This window comes from Anser brachyrhynchus (assembly GCF_964034855.1).
Source record: "Anser brachyrhynchus genome assembly, chromosome: 1".
NCBI classification, from domain to species: Eukaryota; Metazoa; Chordata; class Aves; order Anseriformes; family Anatidae; genus Anser; species Anser brachyrhynchus.
In genome coordinates, this window is record NC_137694.1 from 6,121,414 (window position 1) to 6,147,796 (window position 26,383).

The following is a 26,383-nucleotide window of genomic DNA, read 5'->3' on the forward strand; positions in this document are numbered from 1 at the left end:
ATGTTGTCTCCTTTGTTTTAACGCGTGCTTTCGAGTTGCCTGGGCCCGCTGCAACTATAACCGTGCTGGGTATTAAGTAGTTTCCCTATTTAAAGGAAAAGACAGGCATTGCTGCGTGCAAGGAGCGTTTCACTAGTTAGAATCGCACATTTCACGTCTGACGACAAATGTACGGAGAGGGCAAGAAGACAAAAAAAAATAATATATCTGTTTTTCCTAAATGAGAGCTGGTATTTCTTTTATCACCTCCTTTGCAATGTTTCTGCCTGCTTCATTATTATGCACTGGGCATGGAATAAGCATGGAAAAAGCTCAGGGAGACTCCATATTAGAGCTAGTGCCCTAAATACCACTTTAATTTTCACTTAGCCTATGTAAATAGTTATTAATGCTCTACCTCGTCCTCGCCACTTGAAGATGTTTTAAAAATATGTAAATACTCCCATATGTGGGATTACACATATATTCTTAATGTTCCAAGGTTTAGCGGGGGGCCAGCATCGACTACTCTTTTCAGAGACACACACACACGCAGACACACGCACACACGCACACACACACACACTCGGAATTATGCTGGAATTGGCACCCTGCTTTGAAAAATGTAGTCTTTTGTTTATTTGCTAGCAGACATCATAGCACTGAATACATCTTTTGGTCTGACAATGGGACAGCTGAACAATGGTGCTGTCAAACTAGCTTAATGTATGTCTGGCGGTGGGGTGGGTTTTGTTTTTGTTTTTGTTTTTGTTTTTGTTTTTTCTTTTCTCAGCCCCTTTGTCATTTCCCTTAATCTTTTTGTATATGCGGTAGAATATGAAGTCCATCACCTAATTTGTGAAGGTTGTTTCATTTGAGATCCGCTGCTAATAGTGCAGGGAGGGGGAGGTTTGCATCTTACAATTATGTCCATTGCATTAAGTTGGAGATTTATTGCTAGCAACCTCTCCTTTAACTGTGGAGAGAAAACTTATTGATTCTGAAAGCTTACAATACTGCTGTCAATCTGGCAAATACACAGTTGCCAAATGTGCCCTTGCATGATTTTATGCCTGATCATATCAACTTTAACTGCTGTTTTGAAGATACTGTTTCTAATTTTGTTTAGGTAATGAAAATGCAATAAAAATGATAAATCAGATCTCAAAGTGGGAGCCCATGCTACTTTCCCTTTTTATAATCCAGCTATTAGCATATTTTAAGGTCAGGCAGAATAATTTACCTGGATGATTCCTATTCCTATCCCAAAATCTAACAAATTATTCATATGACATTTCATGAATTATCTATCTATTTAGACAGCCATAGTTTAGGATTAGAACAGTTAACAATTTTTGTTTTGCATTTGGAAAAACGCTCACGTACATTATGCATTATGAAAAGAAACTGTTACAAAGCTATTTGAAATTTTTGAGTTGTTTCTTGGACAACAGCTTATGTCTTAAATAAAATGAATTGTCATCAGTCTTGTGGAGTTTCTGAAGCTGCTTGAAGTCTTTACGTAGTTTACACGTTAAGTAAATACATCACTTTTAGCAATAATTGTAATAATTTTCTGAGAGAACAGGTGGATAGTTATCAGAGTGGTTTATTTTTTGCTTGGGTCAATTAATTTTAAGGGTTTCATGATTTTTTTTTTTCCAACTGGATTCCAGTGCTTGATTTATACAGGTTCAGGGAGCTATAAGACCCCTTAATTTAAAAAAAAAAAAAAAAAGTGAAGATTTATTGGTGGGGTTCAGAGCTTTCTAAAGCATGTATTTTCAACAAAAAAATGTTTTATGGGGAGACTCTTGAATACTTGCTATTTTTTTTGCATTTTTTTCTATTGTTGTCTCATCTCCCCTTGTGTGTTGAGATGGTATAAATCAATACAAAAGAGTTTACATGAACAAAAAGGTAATATCGCATAAAATACTCTTGAAGCCTAGAGGTTATGGATTATCAGGTAGTGCTTGCATGCTGTGTGTTGTGCATAAACAAGAAGAGAGAAAGGTTGGTGTTTAATATAATGGGACCGTGCAATAATTCACTTTCTTGGGAGAACTTCTCAGGAGCCAAACATTAACTAGTTCACAACGGCTCTTGGCTGCCAGAACTGGGGTGTGTTATGCTTTACCAAGTTATCCGCCTGTAGCCCGTGCTTTCTAGCAGACGCTGCCCTTTGTGAGTGGCAGCCAAGTGAATACCTCGCTCCCGCTGACATGGAAATGCCCCGTTGGTGGCTGCCCAGAGCAGGGTGGGTGCCACTCCTGTAGCAGACACCCAGAGCCACCTGGGCAGCACAGCCACCCTCCACTTGTAAGGACTATTCAATACTAAAACTCTTTCCTAAGCGCTCTTCTCACAGGTGAGTTCATACTAAACTTATAGTAGCTCCTATGTTTTCAGATGAAATGCTGCATAAAATACATACAAGACAGGTTTGTGTCTTGGATTGTCAATTACTTTGTTCTTTTCCAAGGGTATTTTCTGACATGCCATTCACATCAAAGACTAATTTTTTGAATTATTCTGGGTGAACCCTCCTCCAAAAAAAAAAAAAAATCTTTCTATGCATATTTACTGAAATATTGCTTTTTGAGCCATAACAATTATTATTAACATCAAAGAGGGTGAAGCAAATCTGTAACATAAGCTATTCCGTAGCATGCTTGAACAAAAGTGCCAGCTTTTGAGAGGCTATAGGTTCAGAGCTCTCGTGCATTAACATCACAGGTGTCCTTAGCGTTACCTGTGCTGAATCTCACCCAGTCACAAAGCAATGTGGTGCCTAGCAGTTGTCAAACTTGGCAACATCTGTTTCCATAACAGTGCTAAGAGAGCTCATTCGGACCGTGCATGAGTTGTTATTTGTTCTTGCAGTGAGCAGGTGTAATGCCAAAAAGAAATACTGTCCTCGGTTGTACCTGGCAGAGCAAGGTGTTAACCTGGGACCCGGCTTCCCATTCTGCCATAGGAAATGGGAGTGAACTATATTTATTAGCCTGGAGTCTTTGTCTGTATTTTTTTCCAGATTCATGGAGCACAATCTCTAACATCAACATGTTAATATTCTCTTTGTTAAATGAGAATAAAACTGAAGTGTTTCTGTTATCAAATTTAAGTATATAAGATTGCAAACTATACCTTTGGGGCTGAAAAACAAAGGAGAGCATTCAATTAATATTCATATCTAGAAGTTTTACTGCAAGTGTAGATTGTGCTTGAATACTTAAGAAGTCATTCAGGAGTGAATCAATACTAATTATTGTAATCAGGAGGGTTAATTAGCTGAAGATGCCGCTGATGGAAAGTTCACTGCTTACAGCCCTGAAAACACCTAAGTTGATGAAATCTGAAAGCAAGATGTCGAGGAGGACTTTATATAGAGAGAAAGGCTTGGCTTTCCTTTGGCAGTTGAAGAGCTAGTTGTTCCAAAGGGGAAGCATGGCTTCTACTTTGTGTTTTGCATGATATTAATTTGGGGAGTATTAGATGATGCAACTAAATCTGTCTTGATGATATTTTGTGGTAGTTTCTCATTAAATGCAAGTACCATTTTGGATAACCTGTACTGTCTCTGCAGCATTCATTTACAGATTACCATAAATTAATATGGATAGTCTTATGCATTTGAAATCTTGTTCCAGTAGTGCTATTGGAAAGAGTTTTTATTTTTTTATTTTTAACCATTTGTGTGCAGGCATGGGGTCTTTGCATGTTCTGTGTACGTAGTCTGTCGAATATGCAGGTATCCATCTGTGTGTATCCCTTATGTGTGCATGTAAGTTTAAACATTTGTTCATTGTGGCTGTTTATTTCTATAGCCCTGTGCCCCCAGAACTCCCACTCAGTTTCTATCTACAAAAAAAAAGTGTTCAACTACATATAATTCAGAAACCAGTTATTGAACAAGCAGTTCATGAAATTTAAGGCAGATTGTAAGGGATAAAGACTGAAAAGATACAACAGAAGAAAACCATTTTCTTCTCCCTTAATTAGAGCAGTTGTGCTTCTTAAAGTGAGCGTTACTGAATTCAGGAAAATCTAGCTATGTCAAATCTTTTCTCACAAGTGAATTGTGGCAAGCTTTCTTTCATGCTGGCTAGTTGTTTTTGTATTTTTTCTGTCTTTTTTCCCCCTTTCCCTCTAGTTATATCTATTTAGGTTATAACCAAGATGAATGTCTGGATGTTTATTTCAGCACACTGTAGAAAAAAAAAAAAAGAATAAATCTCTCTCTCTTTCACACACACGCTCATGTAAAGCCCCTGAAGTAAAGTGATGTTTTTAGAAGAAAGAAATTCTGTTTCAAAACATATCCTTCTTCACTCTCTAATGACATTAGAGATTATCACGTGCAGGTGCTATTTATCTTTGCAACTGCTTCCCTATGACTGTTTTACTGCTTCCAACACATTTACTTGTATGTCAGCCGTATAAAAGGTAACTGAAAATGGCAGCTGTTGAGAAAGCATGTCGCCATGCCTGGAATGACATGCATTATCAGGGCAGCAGGAGTTGCTGGCTCCACAGCCCATTTCGACTTGACCTGCCGAATGATTGGCTGCCTGGGATAGTGATGAATCGCTGGAGTTTATGAAACAGGACTGCTGGCATCCTCACAGAGGAAATAAAAACTGGATTTTTCCTCTAACACTCTCGTCGTGGCAAAAATACAGCTTTTTTGTTGTTGTTGTTTGTTTTGCTTTTGTGTTTTTTCGCCCTGCAGCGGAAGCAAATACGGCAATTTAATTCGCTTTAATACTGGGCTTGGCAAGTTAATGATGCACTGAAGGTTAACTCTCTTTATGGGATAGAAGGGGGCAGGAGTGAATGTCTAGGCAGGAGTTTTTGCAAATTTGGGGTAAATTTTGATCTGGACCTTAATTTTTTCATCTTTCACTCTGGGCTTGAGACTCACGTAATGTGAGTAGTAACGAGCTCGAGCAGGATGCAAAAAGGATTTTAGCTGTTCTCACTCACAACTTTATTCTCTCTACTGTCCTAAGGATCAGTGACCATTTCATGAGCTAATATCAGCCAGATACATCTTCAGGGTTTCTCAAATAATGGCTAAATTGACATTTCTGGAAAGCATCGACTCTCAAATTTGCACTCACTTTCTAGGTGGTTCATGAAATTATATTATGCATTAAGACCACATTACTGGATTAGGCTCTTAGGAGTCAGTGCTTGTAGGAAAGTATCGTGGTCTGTAAACCTGCCAGTGCACTGACAAGACTGACACAGTGTGGATCACAAGCTGCCCTGCAAAATGCAGCCAAGTAAAAATGATCCTCGTATTTCAATTAAAACACTCAACATTGTGTTGGGAGGGTGGGGAGCAGAGAAAATTACTTGCTTCTCTGTCCATGCAGTGAAGTTGGCGGCTGATGTGCTAGCCTGTGTCCCCTCTTCTGGTAGAATAACCTAATTTTAGGTTAACTCTCTCTGATTCAGAGGAATAGGATTATCAATGAAATTGCTTAGGAAGTTTTAAATGTGGCACTTATATAAAGATAATGCTTTCTGCCATTACGTTAGAGAGGGTTTTTCTTGAGTCTTACGCTTTGCTGCCTAAGCTTTTCCCCACTAGTTCTGAAAAGCAATTTGCATGCTCACATTCGCTATTAGACTTCTTCACCTTCCTCCGAATAATTCAGCAGTGGCTGCTGCTAGGCGCCGGATGCCGGAGGGGCTGCCTCACTCTTGTTATTTAAGGCACAGCCTTCTGATGTCCCTGCAAGGTTTCTGAAACGGAGGGCAAACTTTTGCCGCGTGGGGAGAGGTGGTGTTGGGAACTGTTGCACGTGCCCTTGGGTGCGCGAGGGGGAAATGCTGTCCTTGCTCTGGAGTTCCCATGGCAGCAAATCAGCAGGTCATCTTCAAGAGCAGCCTTTGAGGATGCCAGACAAAAGTCTGTCACGGGCAGAGGGCTGGAGGGGAAAAAAAAATGATAGAAAATCAGAGAGAGGATGTGGGAATTTACTATCCCTTTTAGACAAATAGAGGAGTGAAGAGAAAAGCAAGGGCACCCTGACGTAGATCATCTGGAAATTGAACCTTGCAAGTGTAGATAGCTGCGGATGATGTGATAGCTGTGCTGTGGAGTGAATTTAAGATTCAAATCCTGCACCTGCTCTCCCCTGGAAGCTGCAGGTCAGCATCTGAAGAATTGAGGCCCTCTAGAAAGGAAATGGTGAATTATCAGAAAACTTAAATTCTTGGAGACCCTATTTTCAACTGTAATAATCTCTTGCTTTCATTTTCCTTTTCTTCTGCCTAAAAAAATTACCTATTTTCAGCTAAAATGTGAGGAAGAAGCTCACTCTAAAGCTTGAGAATTTGTCTGCATCATTTCAGCCCACATTTAATTTTAATGAGAGGGTTATATAACCCCCTTTAAAAATAACAAAACACTAACAGAACTGCATCGGCAACATCAGGTGTTCTGCAGTGCTGCTCAGATGAATCATACGGAGATTTGTCTGTGTACGGCTCATGAACATACATTTAACTTAGTTAACCCCCATGCCTGAACATAGCAATTCAGAGTGACCAAATTTTTTTCTGAAGAGGCATTTCCACAAAAGGATGCCAAACTTGTTGCCTGCCCTAGGAACCTCATGGTTTGCTCATTTTTGTGTATTAAATAGATGTAAAAGTTCCAGATGAATTATTGTGACTCTACTGAAGGGAATCATTTTATGTTAAAAACTGAGCTGGTTTTAATGTCTTGCTTCAGAACAGGAAGCCAATGTTCCTATTTGTTGCACTGAGCCCCAAATCTCTGAAATTGTTAAGAACATCCCATTTAACAGGCAGCTCTGGGAGTAATAAACATTTGACTTTATAAATGTTCCTTTTGGAGAGGGAACTCAGCGAGGAAAAATTGAATCAGTGATTGTGAACCTGAACGTCTTGGTTTGGATTCAGTCTTTGACTTTGCTGTGTCCCCGAGCCAGTGGTTGCTGGAAGATGGAAAGGGTGACAGTACACTTGCCCTACTCATACTCTTTCTCTTTGCACCCATTACAAGCCATTATCAGAGATGGGAGCATGGACTACATGGACTTCCTGATCTCACCTATGTGGCAATATTCATAGTGTGTATTATGAAAAAACAACAACAAAACAAACAAACAAACAAAACAGGCATGTGGAGTTTTCTGCATGTCTGAATGCCCTACAGTTGCTGTAGGAGCCTTTTCTTTCCTTCCTTCGCGTCTGAGGTTTAATGGGTTCTGTCTGCAGGAAATAATGATGTCAAACAAAGCCAGTTACTTTACATATTATCAGGACAATTGTTTGTTATTTCTGAGGACTGAGATGTGTGCTAGGCACTTCACGAACAAATGAAAAAAAAGACCTTAAAGATGTTGCAAATTGAGCGTAAGGTGAGAGCCAATTGTTGGCAGTGAAAAGGGAGGTAAAACACGTGGCAGAAGAGAATGAGAAGGAAGACAGAGTTTAATGTTACAAAGATCGTGCAGTTAGTCAAAAGTGTGATGCAGCAGGTTAATTTAGATACTGTAATAAACCTCTCAGATATGTTCACATTTTGTTTTAAAAATAACTCTACTTTTGGCTTCATGTCCCTTTTGATGTTCCTTATCCATCCTCTTGCCTTGCTGGTGCCCTGTTATAATTTCACACCTGCATTTGCCCATCTCTTTTGGAGTGGGTGCTGCCCCTAGCATTGCCTCCTGATCCAGCCTTTTGCTGTACCCAGCCCGTGCTCACCACCTGCTTCCCTGATCCCGCATCTCTCACAACAACCAGCCCCATGAGCTGGGCCAAACCCTCCAGGAATCTCAACGTGATGATAAAATGAGAGTATTTTTATCTCTCCTAGTGTGGATTTGGGCTGGGGTAAGAGGTTTTTGGTTATGGTGGGCTTTTTCCCCTGCCCTGTGAAAGCATTAGTAGGGCTTTTGAGCATCGTGAGGATGGAGCTCCACACATATGAGCACCAGATGTGTGATCCCTCCTATCCCGTCATACAAGATTATAGTTCATCACGTGAAGATGCTATAATAGCCAAATCCAATAATATTAAGTTCCCTTAACTGTAGGTTGTTCTTCTAGGGTTATCTGGAAAGGTGGCTTTTTTGGCCATAGTGTGAGATCAAAATCAGATCGGCCCCAAGCATGCAGAACCTCTATTTCTTTCCTTGTTCATTTGTGGTTGGTGCTGGAATCAGTCATCAGGTGAGAAGATAAACTAGTTCATAAAATATAAAAGAAAAAAAAAAGAAAAAAAAAGAAAGGAAAAAAGTCAATACTTGTTGTCAAGTTGCAACTGGGCTGAAAAAAGCCTTGGTCTTGTGTACATACGCAAAAGGCGCTACACAAAGGCAACACCTACGGATCAATAGCGATGCTCTTCTATAGGGCTGTAAATAAATAACAGGACGACGAGGCTCGGTCCTGCAGATATTTACTTGTTGCTATTTACACGTGTGCCACGGAGAGCCTGACTGGAGCAAATGGTACCAACCAGCTGCTGCTGGCATCAACACTGCTCAGCATGAGCACTGAGTAGGATCGGGCCCCGGTGGCATGTTTGACCAACGCAAGTATTTGCATGTGGTTAACAAAGTCAGCTGTTCCTCCAAACTTTTTTAAAAGCCCTCTGTAACACAGAGTGTCTGCCTTGTGCCACAAAATCCAGCCTAATTGTTTCAGGAACGATTTGAGTTATTACCCGCAAAATGGAACAAAGGCCTCATACCCACAGTATGATGAAATCACCTCTTCAGTGGGATAAAATAGCAAAAAAGAAAAAAGAAAAAGTGAGTGGGAAGTTTTACTATAGCAACCAAGTTTACATAATATCAGTGTGCTTCAAGTGAAGGCTCTAGAAATGCTTAATTTGAGGTGCCTTTCTACAGGGCTAATTTGAAATGACGTTTATTTCTGAAAATTACTGATTAGTTGCAAGAGCCTGTAGAGCTGGGGGGAAACCTCACAAGCAACTAAGATTTCTGTACTTAACATTCATTGATAAGTTCTAGCCAATAATTTAATTTTTCCTTTTAAAAGGCTTTTGATTATTTGCAAATTGTTGTGTTTCTCAAACCATGCTGAAGGGAAGGCTGTCGTGTTTGGTTTTGTTTCAGGTGAGAACATAAGGCAAATAAAAATTCCTTACTGAAAGGTTAAGGCTTCATAATGCAAAACTTCATTCCAATGCCAGACCTAATTGGCAAAGATGGACTTGTTACAAATAATCAAAATCTTCACAAATAGTAAAATAGTGCAGAATTGGGTCCATTTCTTTGGCCACTCAAAGAAATTTCTGCTTTTTGCTTTAATTGCTTTCTGCTTTTACACCATTGTGCAGTTCTGCCCGGAAACTTTGTGCAGCTTGTACTCATGCGCTTTTCTTTTCTTTTTCTCCCCCTTTCTTGACCCTGCAGAAGTTAAGCTGATAGGCTTCCCGGCTTACTGCTGGGCAGGTAGGCTCACGTCCCACCACACAAAACAAGATGCTCTATTTTCTGCTATTAGCCATGGTACTCCTTTCCAGCTCATGGTTTGCCTGGAAGATTATTTCTTTGTGAAAGATAGCGAACACCTCATTTGCATTCACCAGCGCTATCTGGACCAGATTTCTTTTTCCCCCTTCACATTAGTGCAAGATCCTGAGTGATTCTACCGGAGTCATTTGAGCCTGCTCCAAATTTACACCACCGCCGCCGAGCTCTGATTCTGCCTCCTCTGCGAGAAACTTGCTTTGATGCCAGAGATAAGCTGAATCCAGAGCATGTTCATTGGCTTAGGGGGGAATAAAGCAGAGGATTTGAACTCTCTTCGTGCTGCCTTGCAGGCTCGGTGGAGAGTGAAGTCACTCGGAAACTTTCCCTTGAAGTGATTCCAACAGCAGCATTTCCTTGGTGCAATACTGGGAGGCATGCTGATTAAAAGAATGGCAATTAAGGAAGGGGTGAAGAGCGGGTCCGGAGAAGGCAGGAGAGGTGAGCTGGCTTTGGCTGCGGTACCTGCAAGTGAGGGGGTGCCTGCTTTGTCACTCGCTGGATGAGAAGGGTAGGCAGTGATGTCAGGGTGCTCATACGCTTTGGAGTGACCTGGCGTAGCCTTTCTCTTTCTCCAGCCCTACCTTTTTCGCATGGGCTTTTCTGCTCTGAGGAGGTGTTTGTTTTCAAAGACTGGGTTGTTTGGAGAACTGCATCTAGTGCTGTGGGTTTGAAAAGCTGCTTGAACGGTGACTAATCTGTAAATAGGAGGTGGAAATGCTTTGTCTGCCTTGTTAGACGCATGGAGAAACTGAGGCACTGAGAGTAAACTGTGCAACCATGGGACAAGTGGGGTCTGGGCCTCTGAAATGAGGGGAGGTTGGCAAGGAGGCGACATTTATAGCTGGAATAGGATTAAACCCCCAAAACTGCTGATTCCAAATTCCAGGTTCCTTCCTCAGAACTGCCATATGCTCCACCAGCTGAAGGTGCTTAATATTGGTGGACAGTGGTAGCACAGCAATAATGCAGCTCCACTAAGTTCCTGTTTACCTCTACTGTCTGATTTATGCTGTGAAAATTAATGCGGCTTCATTTGCTATTCCCCCTCCCCATTTCCCTCTGTACTGTAGTAACGGACCAAAGCTTTCATTTTTTACCTCAGCAGTGTTCCTTCATTTTTAATAAAAGTTGCTATTTTGTGCCGGTCAGGAAACTGGCATTACCATTACAAATAACAGAGCCACGACTGTAACAGTGTGCGAAACATGCAAATTTTTTTTTGTTTTTGTTTTTCACTGCTTGCCCTCTGCATTCAAGAGTTAATTCATATGTAGGCACTACATAATTTATGTTTGAGAACCATATTATTTGAATGCAGTTTCTCCCTATAAACTTTCCTCGAGTCATATCTCAGTATCTTTTATAGGCTGGGTTCCTTTTTGCATTTGACCCTGTTCCTGCCTCTAACTTTTAAATGGCAAAAGCAAATGTGCTTTGAAAAGTGTGTTACACTGTAGTTGTTAAATAAAGCAATAACCTATGCACTTGTAATGCTTTCTCTATGACCTACTTACATACTACTTCACCCTCCTTATAGTATGATTAAAAGCTGCTTTGAATCCACTATTCCCTCAAGGGATTTGAGGCTAGAATTTAACAAACTGCTGAGAAGGCTTAAGTCAGTAAGAGGGCTTCCCTACAGCTTCTTCCAGCTAATTCACATGTAATTAAAAGGAAAATAAATATTTCAAGAGAACATACGTTTTAATGAAGCATTTTTAAGCACTTACACCTTGTGAAATGGAGCAAATTTATAAAGATCTCACAATCTCATACTCGGATTTTTAGCAAAATTATTTGTGATGCTCCCTGCCCCCCAGTCGGTTCCATCCTATGCAAAGTGTGAATTTACTTTTCAGTCAGGAGCAGTGGGACTTGAAAAGTGGCTGGTGAAACTGAAGTGCTTCAGATTTAGCGCGTACCAAGGAAATGATGATGGAGAGGTATGGATCCAGCCACGCGGGGTGAAGTGAGGGTGGAGACTTCTTGCTTGCGGGAATATCCTCATCCTCAGTGAGCTGCCTGCATTTCTTCTGAGCTAAAACCTGCCCCTTCTGCAGTGGCAAGATTTCGAAATTGAAAGTTAATCCAACTCTGCTCTGGGCTGGATTAACCACCATGGAGGCCTCAGATCAAAACCCAGGTGGCTGAATCCAGCTGGAGAAAGTTGTGCTGGTCTCTCCTTTTATTTCCAATTTGCACTTTTTTTTTTTTTTATCCTCTGTGTAGGCCTACACTGCGGCGGATGGCTGGCGGAGAAGAATCACGATCAATTTAGTAAAGGGGAGTCATAGCTTTGTTTTGTACATCTCTACAGAGATGTTTAGGTGCCGTGGTGATGAGGACAGTATGTGAACATATAGAACGGAGCAGATAAATAACACTATAGATATCTGTGCAGGACTGCAGCTGTCCTATGGGGATTACACTGAGGGCCAAGTGAACCTTCTCTTTCTTTAGACTTGCAAAGTAGGCAAAAATTTTAGCAGCCTGAGGGGTTTTTCTTCCTTTTAACTGTTTAAAATGGAAAAGTATCTTGAACAGAGCAGTAAACTGGACTCTGAAAACTCACCTAGCCTGTATTTTTATTATCAAATCAATGTTGGTCAAAATTTAAAACTTGTGATTTATAGCATATTTATGCCTTGGTCGCGTTATTTTTTTTTTCGGAATACTATTTGAAAAGCTTAAGTGTCATAGTGTTTAATTAGTGTTTGTTGCTTTTTTTGAGCATTGATTATCTGGAGCAAATGAATTATGAAATGTGGAGAGAGATTCAGAAGGAGAAGCAAATACAATGCAGATAAACATTTTGTCTGTCTAGACTGCTCAGATCATCCAGTAATCTTTGCAAATATGTTAATATTCTTTTGCCTGGAGCTGCTTTCTATTGAAGCAAGGAGGTTTTGGAGATGCAGAGGAAAATTTATACAGATTTTCAGGGGGCGGTAGCGTGGGGGGGCTGCCTCAGCTGTTTGTATGTGTGGAATTTTGTGTACGTCTTGGTGTTGTCGCTCCTGTGCCTTCACTGCGGACAACCCCAAGCGCAGCACGGTTGGGAACGGGCATTTGGCAGGTTATAGACGTGCTGGTTTTCCACCGATACCTATTTAAATCCCTTTTTTTTTTTTTTTTTTTTTTTGGATCAGGCAGGGATATAGTCACTACGCCATCTCTCATGAGCCAGTACAGCCAGTTTGGGTGTCTGGTAGGTGCCGAGGTCTGAACGTAGGGGTTCGGACAGAAAGCTCCTCACGCCTTCCCCATGCCCTCAGCGTGGCGAGGCGGCTGCGCCTTCCACCCGCCAAACCTGCCCACGGTGACGAGGGTGTACGTACAAACCAACCGCACGGGGCTGGTTTGGGGGTTTTATTTAGGAATTTAGGAAGAGGGCTTTAATAGGAAGAGGGCTTTCCCTCAGTGTGCACCTCCAATTCCACCAGGGCAAGGCTTGCTGTGGCAGCAACCCCTCAAACCCGGGGTGGGGGGGATAAGAGGGCAGCGTCCCTGAGGCGCCGGGCAGCTCCTGCTCCACCGTCCCCTCCTAAACTTTGCCCGTGGGCACAGGGGGAGCCCCAGGAGACCCCCGGGGACCCCGGTCAGGGCGGTGGGGCTCCGCTAGGCCTGTCCCCGGGGCTGCGGGCCCCGCCGGGGCCTCGGGGGTTAACCGGGGAGCTGCGGCGGGGAGGTGGCTCCGCCTCCCCGCTCAGCACCTGGCGCTCCACCGACACTTGCCTCAGCAGTCGATTTCGGAGGGGATTGGCGGAAAAAAAAAAAAAAAAAAAAAAAAAAAAAAAAGGCACCGAGAGAGGGGGAGAGAAATGTGACAACTGCCGGGGCTGGCGGCTGCCGCGGGGAGGCCTCCGCACCTGTGCCTGCCTCTCCGCCGCCCGGCGCAGTTGTGGGATCCGGCGAGCCCCCGCCACATCCTTCCCTCCACGACCGCCGCGGCGAGCCCCGGAGCCCAGCATGACTTCTTCGTTCAAGCTGGATTTCCTTCCGGAGATGATGGTCGACGGCCGCTTGCTGGTCTCTGACAGAATGTAAGTGGCGGCGGGGGGCTGCCGCCGCCGCCGGGGACTCCCCCCCCCTCAATGCTCCGTCCCCCTCTCCGCATCCCCTCCCGAGTCCCTCGCAGTTTCTTTGCGATCTCCCCCCCCGCCCCCCCCGGTGGATCCCGACAGCGTTACGAGTCGCGATAGGGGCGGGCAGGTCGCGACCGAGGAGCCAAGTGTCGGATGCAACGGGGTGGGGGGTGGGAGAGGCGATCGGCGACCCCCTGCGCCCTGCCCTCCCCGGCGGAATAAAAACCTCTTGACCACGTTGAGATGGACCGGCGTCAGCTGGAAGTCAGGGCAGGCAGAAATCAGGGCGCTTTTTTCCTTTTTTTTTTTTTTTTTAAACCTCCCCCCCCTCCCCCCCCCCCCCCCCGTCCGGTGCGGAGAGTGTTAATTAACATGAGGCCGGCTGCTTGACGTGCACTTGGACCGCTGATCAGATTTATCGGGAGGCGCCGAGCGCAGGAATTTCGGAAAATAAATAAATAAATAAAAAAAATAAAAGTATTCCCCCTGGCCTGCCTCTGCTCCGTTAATCTCCATCTGAAAGTTTCTGTTATCATTCTCCTGGGCATTGCCAATTGAGAGGGGTTTTCAGGTAACCTAAGCCTCGTATGAAAAATAACAGCTAGGGAGAGGGGGGGGAAAGGCTCGCTGGCTGAAACGTACGAAGGCTGAGCGCTGCTGCGCTGCGTTTTAGCAGTGCCCGGGCTGTCTTTTATTTTGTTGCTTTTGCTTCTTTCGTCGGGATGACAAACGTGGTTTGGGTTGCGTGAGAAGGAAGCGAGGAGGCTCTGGCGCTGGAGCTGTTCCGGCCGAGGCAGTGCCTAAGTTGCGAGTGTAAATAAAACCCTGCGTGCAGCGGAGACCGTCACCTGCGAGCCCCGATCTGAGACGGTTCTGACTTTTTTTTTTTTATTACCTCCCTGACTGGCAGCAAACTTTCTGCTCAGGTGGGATGCTTCCCTCAGCTCCAGCAGCGCTCTGAGCAGAGGCGTTCAGCAGCGGCCGGTTGTTCAGGCAGCTGAGGTTTAGGAAGCGTGGCAGAGAGGGAGAAGAGGCAGGGGGAGAACCCACTTACTGTGGATGTCTTAAATTTTTTTTGCAGTCCTTGGAGGACAGCGGAGTGTTTGTGTAGATGCTGCCCGTTGTCTCTGTTTAGTGACCCCAGGATTTCAATGAGTTCTCTGCTGGTTTCCCCCCTCCCATAAGATCTGCGCTTTTTATTGGCACCGGTCAATTAGGTTTAGTTGGAAAAGGTGCTGCGTCTCCCCCCCTTTTGCTTAAAAATAACGTAGGTTTGAATGCTGGGGTGCAAAGTTGCTGCTGAACGTTCAGATCGCTTGGTTTGCAGCCCTCTGTAGGGACGTGCCACAGCCAAGCTTTCCCTTGCCTTCATCTTCTCGGCTCTGATTAGACTTTTCTACCTGCTGTCCTTCCAGGCAGTCAGAAAAGATACTGCTAACAAACATCTCCGAGCTCAGAGGCATTATTAACTGCATCTGATGATGCCCTGTTGTCACTTAGGCTTACATAACTTTATCTCCAACTTGCCCCTCGAGGGGGGAGTACCATGTCAAACTCTTGCTCCTGCATGCTGTTTCTGCGCTCCTCTTCTTTGCGAGGCATCCATAATACAGTTTAACACAGCTTGAAATGCAGTCAGTGTTCATCAGGCACAGGTCTTAATGTGTGTCCAAAGAAACAAAAATTTCTCTAGATATATGTCAGCTTCTAAGCGGATCTCTAAATACCGAGTGGAATAATGAAACTAGGGGGTATTGCTTCCACATGCACATCCTTGTAGGATTTGATGCTGGTTTCTCTTTTTTTTTTTTTTTTTTTTTTTGCCGGGGGGGGACTTTGTAATTTCTTGAAGGAAAAAAAAAAACTTTACCTCCTGCGTCTTCAGTGGTCGTGTTGTGATGTTCTGGAAATGCTGCTTCCTTGCATTAACAAAGCTTTGCTTTGCTGCTGATCTAAGTAATTGTGAAGATGTATGATTTCAAGGGATCATGTGTCATGCATACAAATTAATATCAAGGCTAAATTGCTATTAACCAGCAGCGCATCCATCCCTAAAAAATCTTAAAACTAAATGCTCTCAGTGGAAGCGTTCCTCGCCACCTTTCTAAAACTGTGTAATTCACTGTTTAAAACATGATTTCGTCCCTCTAGCCAAGTGGCAACGTGCATTTATTTGCCGGTCCCCAGCTCTCTGGACTAATCAGTGCTGAAGAGAATGCAGTTTGATTACGCATAAGGGGTCAGGGGCACGTCCGCACCGTACCCTTTCGCTGGCCCACCCCAGACGTGCAGCCAGACATCAGCAGCGCTCTGCGGTGTGAGAGTGCATCCGAGAGCATGCTCCAAGTTATGATGATGCACAAAACTTTTAACCTCGCCATCTGGTCCAGCCACACAGTATAGTGTGGTTCAGCCTTTAGCAGAAAGGAATTTCCTATTTTAGAGTGAGGCAATTAGCAAGATGCATGTAGAAATCACCTCTTCTGTTTTACAGTGAATATTTGCGGAACTAGATATTTTTTTATTTTTTTTTTTTTAATGCCAGTGGCGTATCAGATGTTTTAGGAAATTGGTACCATGCAGTATCACGTTTCCCATTGTTTGTACATTCCAAAGTTGTTTGTAAAGGGAGTTATTTTCAATATCGTCCATTCTTTGAACAACCAACAGGGAATGAGAAATCTCAGTTTTCCTACCTATTTTGAAAGTTAACTGCTAGCTTGATAATTGTCAAAGTTAAAATACTCTCAGCTCTGGTAGACAGCTAATTGCTCTCAAATGCTGCTGCCTTCCTTGCTTTGCTGCTGCTGTCTAGATGAATATAAGTAAAACAGACCATCAGGTACTTTGAGCATGGTTATTCAGTGTAAGTAAACTATACGCTTGGTGTTAATATAGCCGGTTAGTAACCGATTGGCAATTTTACTAATAAAAATTATTTCTGGAATGGCATTGGAAAATAGACGCTCTAGGATATGAAATGTAAACTTTCGCTCTTGAGGGCAGGTGGCAAGCTGGATGCTCAAACCGTCACAAATGCTTGCAAAGAGACCGCTTGGTTAGTGCTCTGGTTGAAAGATCAGAAATTGCTTAATGTTATTCATAGCTTGCATGTGTTATTGGTGTGCAAGAACCACATATGAAGAAAAGATGGAAGTGGAAGTGTATGTGTGTGTATTTGGGCAGGGCAGGAGAGGGTTAACGATTCCTAAGGACAGTTACAAAACGCGAGCTCATCGTAATTTGCTTAGTAATTTTACCGAGTTACCTGTACATGCCAAGGGGATGGTTGTAAAGTGGTCGCTTTGAGGATTAAACACTCACCATAGTAACCCCCTGCATTGATTTCTGCAATACCACCAAAGGCTTTCGGTTTTGTGATGCACATTCCAGTGCCTGGGATTATCTTTAATGTTAAGGAGAAGCAGTGTTTTTTCCTACCAAGACAAACTCAAATTTCACTTTAATAGTTCCTATATGGGCATAATGTCAATAAATTCTGTGGTACGTTTGTCAGAGGGCTTAAAGCAGTCCGCATACAACTGCTTGGGTTCTGTGGTAATTATGCATAAAAAGTCCTTGGTCTTTGAATTCCTCTCTCTTTTCTCCAAGATGAGTCAAAATCAGATATATGTGCAATATGCTGATTAAAAAGGCAGCGAAAATCAATCTTCAGTGCTCTTTGTATGCATTGTTTAATAAAGAAGGGATGTCATCGTTAACGGGTCATTCTTGCACTTGAAACAAACAAACAAGCCTTTCCTTTCCCCCACTAACCCTGCAAAATAGAGCCTTTACAGCATGAAGTGGAGGTAATAAAATTAACTTTTTTTTTTTTTTTTTAAACTTCACTGCAGGGAAAACTCAACATACTGTCAAAAATAATTTATCAGCTATCTGTTTCTTTGTATGTAGAATGTCAAACCCTGATTTGCTAAGTGAAAATGGGTATCTAGCTATCAGCTGTTTTCTGAGCCCATAGCCTCACCCTTGTACTGGCGTTTTATTCTAACTTTGATTTAGCAGTAGCTTTATGTTAAGTATTATGACTTGTTAGTTCACTTAGCGGACAGAGATTCCTGGGGTCACTATTGAGAAAAAGCAAAGCCGAAGGAGAGGAAATTTCTCGACTGTTGACAAAGAGCTTCAGAAGGGAAAACAGATCTTCAGCTGTCAACTAAACAGTTATGTTTTCAGGGGTCCTTCTCCCCATCATCTTTCCTGGTAGCTGACTAGAGTCGCACTGAGTATTTAACCCACAATAACTCTTAGCACATTAATATTTAAATATATCTTCCACTTCCTATGATGTGATCTCACAGGTTTTTTAAGCCTCCCCCACACGTATTCATCATCCAAATTAATCATCAGTTATGATTGCTTTAAAAACTTTGACAAGTCTAAATATTTCATTGGCATTTTAGGATGTTTGATATCTTATGAGCATTTGGACTATTCAGATTTCATAATTAATTCATAGATTAATATAAAAATATTTCACCCAACTAATATAGGGGAAAGGTGTACAAAATTTTTGTAGTTTTTAAAAACTCCTGGAATATAAGGAGTACATCTTGCAAGACACAGCCCTCTAGAGAAAAGTCATTGTCTTATAACTTTAGCATAAAAAAAGCCTTCCTTCTGAAGCAGGGAGGTGATTATTTTTTTTTTCTTTTCATTTCTACAAACTGTGTTTCCTATAGTGGATTGTTTCTTGTGTGTTCATATAATTGCAAAGCATATTGCATCTTCTGACATGGCTCCCCTTGATTAAAACAAACTGGTGGCAGGGCGAGGTTAACCAGAGGCTAAAGTCACAATATACAAAACGCACAGATAGAGTGAGGCTGAGCTTTCCTTAGCGAAGAGGTGGGAAAACAGGAAAAAAGCCTTCGTAGGTGCAAGAAAAATGCAAGAACTAGAATGCCTATTTGGAAAATAAAAACTAATTAGAGCAATAAATGTAATGTTCTCAAGTAATTGTGAAATAATTATTCCCCTTTAGAATCATCATACTTTAATTGCTTTCGCCCGCATTCCTGCATTCTGCATTCCTATGTAAAGGAATAGAAGCACTTGTGTTCCCTCCAGGATTTCATTTTTCATTTGCAGTAAGCTGCTGGCTTTCTCATAAAGGTTTTCAGAAATATGTTGCCTTAAACGGTGTTGTGTTCTTCCATATGGCGTTAAATATTATAGGTGAATGGCAGATGCTGAAGCGATAAATTCTCTCTTCTCGTCCAGATAAAGCACCTTGAGATTTAGTTGTGCAGTTTATCCATCCTCTGTATCACAGATTTATAATCAATTCCTCATTTTCATTGAGATTGTATTACATAAATAGGACACACTTCAGCAGTGTATTCTCTTTGCTCACAGCTTGATCCTTGAAAAATCAGCTGACAATAGTTTAAAATTATAATATTAATAAAGAGAAGATCATCTGGCCTTCAAAATGACATCTGAAAGCAGCTTCTGTTTTGTGTTAAATCTTAATTACTGTATTTAAATGAATGCCTAAATGAGCCAATTCACAAAGGAGTTGCCTACTGTACCAATAGCGCCTGTTTGGTGATTTTTTTTTCCTTTGGATTTACGCAAATTAAAAAAAAAAAAAAAAACAATTGAAGAGAACAGCTCTATTTTCTCATGTCGTATAACTCAGATGAAGATTGAGTATCTCGGGTCTGGCCCCTGCTATGGGACAGCTTCTCTCGTTTGGCTCCCCTCGCCTATAAAGCGGTGCCAGCGCTTGAAGCCAAGTTCAAAGGCGATGCTTCAAAAGCCTTGGTGCAAGATGGGTGTGAGGGACCCTGGCCTCCTGGGCGTTGTGTTGTGACCTCGCCCATTGCTTGCTAGAAGGGGCAGCACCTTGTCCCACCCCAGGGGAAGGGATTGTGGCTCAGGACCATCCAGAGACACACACCAGCCCTGCAGGATTCCTCACCCTGGGAGGAGGCAGTCGTCGGGTCCAGCTGTTCCCAGCTCATCCTTCTCCACGCTGCCACCGGGGATGCTCCATCTGTGAAGAGGTATGCGGGGGATTCACCTCCTTTCTTCCCCACCCCCGTCGTGCTGCACAAGTTGAGCCACTTCGCTTCGCCCGAAGAGGAACAGTGGCCTGAGTGTTTAGTTTTATTGTTTCCGTGTCCCTGTTCGTTTCTCGAATTGTTCTGCGGATCTTACTCTGGGGTTTTAAAGTTTACAGTCACAGTTGTTTCAGAAATGCGCCGACTGATCTTTTGTGAAAATGTATTAAATAAAAAAAATCAGATGACTTATTTTTTTCCTTTTTCAGCGTAGGCTGTCACGCTAAAGCAAATACAGTTCTGGGGGGAAGGCCTAACTCTGACCATCTCCCAGCAGTGCTGGTAGTTCAGTGCAACACTAATCTACAGCTTTTGCAGTTTCTTGCCATCCAGATGTAATGGCCTGTAGACACTGGGGTGGATGTATGGGTTAGACCTACCCCTCTAGCCCATGTGTGTAGCTGGTTACCTCCCCGGCAGGAGGAGGAGCTGTTCCTGCCGAAGCAACACCATGAGCCTTTCTGCCCTGTGCTATAGCAGGCTTTTATTGTGCTCTGTTACCACATCGATGTCCTTTGAAGCAGTTCCAGACTGATCGCAAGTCACAGCTGACAAGAGCTATCTTTTGTTTCATAACCCTGAAAAATAATGAAGATCCTTCATCCTCTTAATCCAGAGGCGTGACGCTGTCGCCTTGTTTGATACACACTCGCTTTTCCCATTTCTTGCTTCTCCGTGGCTTTGCACCACTGACTCGCTCAGAGATGCAAAAAATGAAAAATAAAATCTAAAGTCTGCAGCTTGCTTGACCCACCACTTGTTGTGCCATTGACTGGAGACCTCGCTGACACTCGGTCCAGTGGTACTGGGTGGCCTGGCGTACGATAAGTGCACTTCATTTGCCTGAAACAGGCCCAGGTAATTGAAAGTTATTAACTTATGGCAGAGGATAACTCTACAGAAAAAATCTACAGGAAAATCTACAAAATCAAGTAATCTATTCTGTTCTTCTCTTTAATTTATTTTTTTTCTGGCTCATTCAGTTGCCTGGATCTCTCAGCTTTTGTCTGCAATTCATTGTTAGCGAGAGAGACATCTGGCTATGCCCTTTATCAATAAATGCTTTTATTTTTATTTTTTTTAATATTTTACCAGAGATGGATTGTAGAACAAGCACTAGGAGTCTGAAACGTTGTCAAACATGCTGCATGCCCGGTGGCTATGTCTTAAAGAAAAGGCTGTTTGGTAACTGTTATTCATACAAAGCAATTCCAAGTTGATGGCTGCCTGTTTATGTAATTTCTCTGTGCTTTTTAGTAAACTTGATTGCCTCATCACATCTTTCAGGGGAAAAAAATATCATTTTTTCTGCAGTTTCTGTACGAACACACAGAAAAACTGATAATTTCATTAACCAGTAAATGAACTTTTAATTTCTTAAAATTCAGTTTAAACTTACTCTTCCAAAATCTTGCTTGGAAACCTTTTTTTTCATACTTTAGCTGTCTTATCCAAACTACTTTTATCTTCTGCTGTCCAAAAAAAAAAAAGAGAAAGTTCAGGAGATTATAGTGACTATTACTTTGAGTTTTGTTGTGAAAATCCATAGTTCTTTTGGATAATTTAGTCTTTAAAACTGATTCTTGACAGTGTCCTGATTGGAGCCTATTTCAAAGATTTTTACTGCAAAACCTAAATGCCTAATTAAGGGATAGCCGCAAATCTAGATGATCTCTCCAGGGGGAATAATGCAAATATCGTTCCCCTTGTCCTAAACTGACACGTGTAATGCAACTTCTTCCTTCAAGCAGGGCAATTTTAGGATTGCCACGTGAGCACTGGCTGTGCGTTCCCTGGCAGGTTTAGAGTTGCCAGCTCTTTCTGGAGATGTGTATTGAGTGGGAGGCAACCAGGGGGAAGAAGAAGAAATACAATTAGTCTTAATTTTGCAGGACGTGGAAACATATATGGACAAGTGAAGCAGTTCTTAGAAAGAGAACAACGTCTCTGGACACGGAAAGCAACATTATCTGATATTTTATTACAGACTATAGCCTGCAGTCCGTGTTCAAGCCAAACTTCCAATGGCTTTACAGGAGCTTGGCTTAAGTGAGGAATGCATAATGTTCTGCTTTGCTTCCAGTGCCAGCCTGGCCAGCTCTGAACTATGAATTGTGATAGTATAAATGTGTTTGTTTTTTTGCAGTCTTTTTCCCGTTGCTCACGTCAGACTGAGCTTCAACGCAGAAACAAGAGGCAACCAACTTTTTTAGATACCGTCCTACCTTGCTAGCCCAGTGAGTTGCTATCATGTTGGAAGGTAGTCAATTTTAATTCATTTGAGGGATGCTCACACCTCTCAGGTCGGGTGTGGGGGGTTTCTTTTGTTCTTGACGAGCCTTTTCCCCTTTGCCAGAGAGGAGGATTCATATCGGTGCCTGAGGGGCTCCCAATTTTCACTGACATACATCTCTATCATTTGGCTGCAGAAGACAGAATACAACTTTTCCTTTTAAGTTGGTTCGCTGCCTGTGGAGAAAAAAAAAAAAAAAAAAAAAGAACACTAAATGCAGCAGCTTCGTAGCTAGGCTCAGATATAGTAGAAGGAAGCCCAACAGTGTATTACTGACTTTTAAAACAATTGTCTTTGCCTGATTTCATTACTGCTTAAGTGTAGCTTAGTATCTCACATGCTAGACCGCATTTATTTATCATCAAGTCAAGGCAGGGGAGAATAAGTCCTCGGCCTTTTAATATCTTCTCCTTACCATGCTCATGTCTGTGCTGTTCCTGCAGTGTTTTACTGGAGTTGAATGAAGCTTTACATGCCTTACTCTACTGTTGGAGAGCATAAAGTTGTTGGGGCAGTTTCTGTGTGTTTCTGAGCCTTTCTCTGCAATGGCTGTTAGGACAGACATATAGACATTGACTTAGGGTTCTTGGGTATCACAGTGACGTGAGGCAGAAGCAACTCTTCAACTCGTTCTGCAAACCCTTCCTTTGGAGCAAACATGCAGTAATTCATAGAGGACTGAGGACTGTTTTCCAGCCAGAAATCTGGCTTAGTTTGGCCTGAGCAGCGTTCAGAAGCACTGACTGCTGTCTGTGTTTTCAAAGCGTTAGTCCAGGCTCTTTTAGGTCAGTTCTTTTTCCCTTGTGCGTACAGTTTATTGGATTTGGGAAGAGGTCCTTTAGCATCACTGTTGCCTGTGCATCTTTGTTCAGGAACAGCAGGCTACTCGTAGTGAGAGATACACGCAGGGATTCAGAAAGGAACAATTTTCAGCTTGCAAAGATGCCCGTATTGGTACCTGGAAGCTCTGCAGGAGCTGGAGACTTCTTGGCTGTTTCTGTGCCTCTTTGCTCCCTCCGTCCTCACCTCCACATCAGGGGATACTTAGACTTTTTTCCTTCACTGGCCTTCGAAGGATTTGAAGGTCTCTCAGCATCCCCAGGCTGTTGGTTTCTATGCGAGTGGGAAAGGAAACGGAGGGGACTGCAGCTGACTGCGGTCTGTCAGGTCTCTGATTTTCCTGTCGGATTTGAAGGCATAGGTACAGAGTGAATTTGGAGCTGAGAGATGCCAGGCCCCCAGGCAGCAAATGAGGAGAGAAGGATATGTTTTTAGGCAGATTTTCGTAAAAGATGCAAACAAACTCAGGGTAACTTAGCAGAGAAAATCATTATTTAAAATTAATGTTATTTTTAGAAAGTGGAGCATCATTTGTCTTAACAGGAATAGAGATTTTATTTTTAAGCCCAGCAAAGCCTCAAATCCCAGAAAATGCAAAATTGCTGCTGATAATTTTTGAATGTGAACCTGGAAGGCTTCATGGAAACTTAGAAGGAAATAAATCAACTCCCCTATCCTTCCCCAAAACTCTTTGGGCAAAAAAATCTGTAAATATTTAACAGCAAATAATCACATCGCCAAGAACCAGCAAACAAAGCCCTTTTATCCAATCCTATAATATGCTGTAAATAATGAAAAAACCTCATAGATCTAACTGAAAAACTTTTTTTTTTTTTTTAATCAGTGAAGAAGCTTAGCATCTAGCACTTGAAAAAATCCATCAACATAGCTAAAACTCTTTTGCAGCCTCTTACCACCTCGTCATATTTTTTTCTGTCCTTGACACTTGCAATTTGCCCTGCTGGTATCTGCTTAAAATGCTGGGAGCCTTCAGCATCCTCTGCTTCACGTTGCATGCCTGCATGAAGCCTTCCTTCCCCTTTTTCTGCCTTGCAAGGTAAGAACCACCCTGCTCTGCTATCTCCACATAGCCACCACTGAAAGGTTGCTGTGACCAGTGGGTCACCCTGTTATCACCACCTATTAAATACTCAAACAAACACCTCTGTGCTTCTTCCCCAGCTGCTCTGGTGGAATAAGTTCCTATAAAAATCTGCAAAGCAGGTACTTTATTTTCCTTCTTCTTTGATAAGAGGGGTAGGACGAACCTATTGAACTTGGAGAACCACTTATAATTTATAACAGAACTGCTTAATAATTTTATGTTCTTAGTTTCCAGCTAGTGGCTCGTGTCTTGAAACTCCCTGGAAGTATGGCCGTCCTTTTTGGGTAGCGCTCCCTGACCCAACATGCTGGAATTATCAGCCCTAACTATGATTTTCCAGGTCTTCTGGGAGTATAGACATATATGATGTCAAAGCAACATTTTCATTAGACAAAGTATGTTTTCTTGCGTTTTTATAGTGGGTCTTTTGTTAGCAGGCTCTCACAGCACATTTTTTTTTAAAGCAGTCTCACGCAACTGTTGTCAACCAACCCCTGTATCATCATGTGTTTTTTCTCACAACCACAAGTTGCCCTACTTACTCAATGCAAATCGCTGGATCTACGTGATGTGCCTTTCTCAAGGGCATCTGTTAATTCCACATGATAAGCTGAGAGTTTCAGCCAGCAATTCGGAGCGTTGAAAGAAGACCTGGTTAAACTCAGTAGGACTTCAGTGTAATCACGTTTTAAGGAATTCTCCCAAATTATAGCCGTGACAGACTTCTGTGTTATTAGTTGCTTCAATGGTGAGGTGTTTGTGAAACCTTTATCACTAGAGGGAACGGTATTCTGTGCAATGAATGCATGCAGCTGGAAGTCAGATGATGCATCAGGAGGTTATATAGAGGCTTTAGTAGATCATGGCCCTTTCTTTAAGATCTTGACTCTGTTTGCAGTGAAACTGGTGGTAAAACTCAGCTAGCATGAGTGGAATCAGGTCAGAGAGTGTGATTCCAGAAAGACTGGTTCTTAGGCATAAATTAAGGACCGAAGCCAAGGCTTGCTGGAGTCGATGGGTAGGCTCCCTTTGGTTTTCAAGCGCTCTGTGTCTGTGATCCAAATGCACCATGTACGAATAAAGACAAAGAATTCGTGTTGATTGGGCATATTCAGTGTGACAAGAGCTTAAGTTTGATTCTCCTCCTTGCTTACGAAACGCAAGTGTATGCTTCTCCCCGGGCTTTCTGGAAGACAAACATTTTGGTAGCTGCATGCTAGGACTCCCAGTTAGTGCAAGTGCTGGCTCCTGCTGCTAAGAATCACGACCCTTTATGAAATGGAGAGAAAGTTATGGTTGACAGTTATATAATTTGGGGTTCTCCTGGTTGGCCTTGCGGTTTTTAAGGCATTCATCCCCCACACATGCTTTTTTTTTTTTCAATTAAAAGTTTAAAAGTCATCTCGATCTACTATGTCAATAAGTTTAATGGCATTAAAAGACTTGCAGGGGAAGTGTGGGCTCTCAGCTGAGGTTCTCTGCTTGCTGACCACCCTCCGTTGTTCCTACGCTGGCTGAGGAATCCTTTGCAGCATCGAGCTTGGCGTCTGCCTGCCCCCTCCTGCCTCGTGCCTCTGAGATTTTGGGATACTGCGTGGGTTCTTTGTTTTGATGTGCAAATTTGCATCTTCTGTGTGTGTGTAAAGCTCTTGTTTTCTTTAGAAAGCAGGTTAATTGTCTTAGTCAAGGAGCTCAATGCGCTCTAAGGGATGAATATGTTGAAAGTAGCACCAAAGCGGCATCAAGATCACTTATGCCTCAGGCTTATTCCGATTTACTACCGAGGCAGAAGAGTAGTTACTCTGAATGTAGAAGAACAAGTCAGTGTTACTTTGGGATGCAGTTACCTTGCATGATGCAGAACTCTTCTTATCAGGATTTTTTTTTTTCATATCAGATATCTGTAGTTTATCACAAAGTAATTTGCTTGATTTTTCTTTCTGAAATCCATCAAAAGAGCTGGTTGTGTTGGCTATGAAGCAGTCTTCAATCCCACTTCTAACCCAAACCTGGTTAGTTTATCTCAAAGCGACCTCCCCTCTTGCAACATTGCTATCTTTTCACTTGCTATCTTTTTGATTTGAACTTGATTCAGTTTTGCAACTGCAAAATGCATGATCATTGGAACAAGGTGTGCTGATATACCTCTATGTTCTTAGTTAAAGATTTTAAATTTTTTATAGACAGCAGATTTTCAGAGAAACTCCAATTAATCTTTGTTCCGGTTTATGTAGATGCCCTATACAAAGAGTAGAATAATGGAAAAAAAGTAAAAGCAGAGTGTATGTATGGGCTAGTATAAAACAATCCTTTTCATACTGAACATTAGCTTGTTGAAATGCCTCTACTCTTGGCAGAAGACAAGCTTCGTAACCTAAGAGGATGTGATTTGAGTGGAGTTTTCATGCCCCATGTGCTCATTGTGTTCTTGCCACTGATGCAAA

At 42.4% G+C, this 26,383-nt stretch overlaps 1 protein-coding gene across 15 annotated transcripts in view; it reads left to right on the forward strand.

Moving 5' to 3' along the window:
- The window catches only part of CELF2 (CUGBP Elav-like family member 2), a 567,685-nt gene that overhangs the window by 305,928 nt on the left and 235,374 nt on the right, over window positions 1–26,383 (forward strand). For 2 of the 15 annotated variants that reach the window (XM_080580961.1, XM_080580946.1), the window contains exon 1: window positions 16–13,570. The exons of 11 other annotated variants lie outside the window; for them this stretch is intronic. In XM_080580961.1, the coding sequence (XP_080437087.1) occupies window positions 13,497–13,570 (74 nt within the window). In that variant the 5' untranslated portion in view covers window positions 16–13,496. Of the gene's footprint in view, window positions 1–13; window positions 13,571–26,383 lie in introns of those variants that run through there. 2 more of the 15 variants (XM_080580952.1, XM_080580959.1) reach the window with 2 other exon arrangements.